This window comes from Myotis davidii, unplaced genomic scaffold, assembly GCF_000327345.1.
Source record: "Myotis davidii unplaced genomic scaffold, ASM32734v1 scaffold1097, whole genome shotgun sequence".
Classification (NCBI taxonomy): domain Eukaryota; kingdom Metazoa; phylum Chordata; class Mammalia; order Chiroptera; family Vespertilionidae; genus Myotis; species Myotis davidii.
In genome coordinates this window covers 21,499-24,714 of record NW_006288117.1, presented here as the reverse complement: position 1 = coordinate 24,714, position 3,216 = coordinate 21,499, and the positions used below count along the sequence as shown (strand labels likewise).

Sequence of the window (3,216 nt, the reverse complement as noted above, 5' to 3'; positions counted from 1 at the left end):
TCTGTACAGAGCCTGACCCTCCAGTGTCTCTCTGATGTTGGCTATGACAGATTTGCTCTGTCCAAAGAATGGGGATGGAACGTCCACCAGAGCTTAGGCTGGGCTCTGTCAGGCCCATTTACTCTTGACACTCAGAAAGGCTGACAAGGAGGCGGGTACATATGCTAGAGTAGGAACAAACTTTTCTTTGAGTGTTTGACCCAGTAACCCCTCCCCCAACCCTCTAGACATCCTGGTGGCAGGTGAGGAGCCAGTGGGTTCACTCAGGGACCCAGACTCTGCATAGGCCCCTGCTGAGGGTCTCAGGTGGTGAGGCCAGAAAGAAAGTGAAGGGCCCCAGGGAGGGGGAGAGACAGAGAGAGACAGGGTGTGGGAGGGGAGTTGGGAGACTCAGAGAAACGGAGCTTTGTCAGTCACAGAGCCTGAGGGACACTTTCCTTCTGTCCAAGTAGGGGGCAGCCGATATCCCCTGTGTCATAGATCAATGCACGGAGCTGGGCAGTTCCAGGCAGAGTTCTCCATGAGCCTTGTGACCTCAGTCCACGGAGGCACCTACAGGTGCTACAGGTCATTCAGCCCCTCTCCTTACCTGCTGTCACTCCCTAGTGAGCCCCTGGAGCTCCTGGTCTCAGGTGAGGGGCCCCTGACCCTGTCCTTTCTGAGCTCAGTCATTGAGGGCCCTGTTCCCAGGAGAGGTGAGGCAAGGGTGGATTAAATACAATAAGAGTGCCTTGAGCTGAGCTGTGGGATGAGGTGGGGAAGGGCTTTGTAATGCAGCCTCTTGTTTTCTCCAGGGACCTCCCCCAAACCAACACTCTGGGCTGAGCCAGGACTAGTGATCCCACGGGAGAAGCCCCTGACCATCTCCTGTCAGGGGACCCCAGAAGCTGAGGAGTACCGTCTGGATAAAGAGGGAAGCCCACCATCATGGAAAAGAGAGAAGCCACTGAAGCCCGGAGACAAGGTGATGTTCTCCATCACACACATGACAGAGGGTGATGCTGGGAGATATCGCTGTTACTCTCTCAGCCCTGATGGCTGGTCAGAGCCCAGTGACCCCCTGGAGCTGGTGGTGACAGGTGAGAGGACACTCAGAGGTCCTAGCCTCAGGCTCTGCCCTACGGAAGGGGGTCTGCTCTCAGGGTGTCTCCTTCTCAGAGCCCAGCCCTGGGGGACATGAGGGAAGAGTGAGTCCATTCACCATGCTGCCTCCCCCTCTCCTAGGAGCCTACAGCAAACCCAGCCTCTCAGCCCTGCCCAGCCCTGTCGTGCCATCAGGAGGAAAAGTGACCCTCCAGTGTGGCTCAGGCCAAGGATTTGATGGGTTCATTCTGACTAAGGAAGGAGATCACAGGCTCTTCTGGACACTGGACTCACAGGGACAGCCCAGTGGGCAGTTCCAGGCTCTGTTCTCCATCGGCCCCGTGACCCCCAGCGACAGAGGCCCATTCAGATGCTATGGCTATGACAGGTACAGGCCCCAGGTGTGGTCACACCCGAGTGAACCCCTGGAGCTCCTGGTCTCAGGTAAGGCCCATTATTGTCCCTTCCACTGATTCAGGAAACAAATAATGGGGTGTTCCTAGGGTCATTAATTTGAGTGCAGCCCCATATGAGAGGTGAGGGGAGTACAAGGGCTCTTGAGCCAGAGTCACAGAGAAAGACAGTGAGACCTGGAGGCCAGGCCAGGATAATGGGGCAATGGGAGGAGTAGCCCTGTAATTCCTGTCTGGTCTCCCCAGGTAAGTCTCAGAAGCCCTCCCTCCTGACCCAGCAGGGCCCCATCATGGCCTCTGGACAGAGCCTGACCCTCCAGTGTTGCTCTGATGTCGGCTATGACAGATTCTCTCTGCACAAGGAGGGAGAACAGGACCTCCCCCAGAGCCTTGTCCTGCAGCCCCAGGCACACCTCCCCCTGGACACTCAGAGAGGCTGACCGGGTTGGGGGGTATATATGCTAGAGTAGGAAGAACCTTTTCTTTGAGTGGTTGGTCCAGTGATGCCCTTGACATCCTGGTGGCAGGTTTGGATCCAGTGGATTCAGCCAGGCATGTAGATCTGCACAGGCCCTGCTGGGGTCTCATGGGTGATGCTAGAATGGCAGTGCAGGCCCCAAGGATAGGGAGAGACAGAGAGAGACAGGGGGTGGGAGGGGATAGGTGGAGACTCAGAGATACAGAGACAGAGAGGAGGGTCCTCAGAGAGAGTCCTGGTGACTCTCAGGTCAGAACAAGGTGGGCAGGCATCCCTCACCCTCCCTCCCTCTCTCAAGGATGGCTGTCTGACACACCCTCTCTCGGCGCAGACACACCCTCCCTCTCGGTGCAGCCAGGCCCCAGTTTGGCCTCAGGAGTGAACATGACCTTGCTGTGTCAGTCACAGAGCCCGAGGGAGACATTCCTTCTGTCCAAGGAGGGGGCAGCCTATCCCCTCCTGTTTCTGAGATCAAAGCACCGAGCTCAGCAGTTCCAGGCCGAGTTCTCCATGAGCCCTGTGATCTCAGCCCACGGGGGCACCTACAGGTGCTACAGCTCACACAGTTCCTCCATCTACCTGCTGTCACTCCCCAGAGAGCCCCTGGAGCTCCTGGTCTCAGGTGAGGGGCCCGCTGACCCTGTGCTTTCTTAGCTCAGTCATTGAGGACCCTGTCCCCAGGAGAGGTGAGGCTAGGATGGATGAAATACAATAAGAGTGTCTTGAGCTGAGCTGTGGGATGAGGTGGGGAAGACCTTTGTAATGCAGCCTCTTGTTTTCTCCAGGGACCTCCCCCAAACCCCCACTCTGGGCTGATCAAGGACCAGTGATCCCGCGTGTGGTACTTTGTATGGCAGCCCCAGCGCACTAACACGGCCACCCCCTGCCAAGCCCCCTCTTCAGCCAAAGCAAACACTGTTCTTTTTGCTGAAACTCAGAGAAGCTTCCATTGCTCCTTCCTGTGCTGCTAACTCTCCTCTCCCTGCACTCTGATTTGTTAGGGTGTCCAGAAGGCAAAGCCCTGCACCCAGGGGGCCCTGACCACTATGGAGAAAGGCATGCCTCTCACTTTATGTTTGGACTCTGTACGGCTGCTCATGGAGCTTAAGATTTGTTTGGCTTTTATTGAATCACACTCTTAGCTCACTTTGAGCTTTGTCTCCATGAAGAGCCCCAGGTCTGTTCACTGCTATTGCTGTCAAAAAGCCACATCTTCCACTTTCAGTCCTTTCATATTTATTT

The 3,216-nt window shown here is 56.1% G+C and overlaps 1 protein-coding gene across 1 annotated transcript in view; it reads left to right on the top strand.

The window, feature by feature from the left end:
• The window catches only part of LOC102763587 (leukocyte immunoglobulin-like receptor subfamily A member 6), a 7,926-nt gene extending 5,871 nt beyond the window's left edge, over window positions 1-2,055 (top strand). Inside the window, exons 2-4 of the mRNA XM_015561450.1 lie at window positions 795-1,079; window positions 1,225-1,527; window positions 1,743-2,055. Of these exons, the coding sequence (XP_015416936.1) occupies window positions 795-1,079; window positions 1,225-1,527; window positions 1,743-1,936 (782 nt within the window). The 3' untranslated portion in view covers window positions 1,937-2,055. The remainder of the gene's footprint in view (window positions 1-794; window positions 1,080-1,224; window positions 1,528-1,742) is intronic.
• The last annotated feature ends 1,161 nt before the right edge of the window (window positions 2,056-3,216 follow it).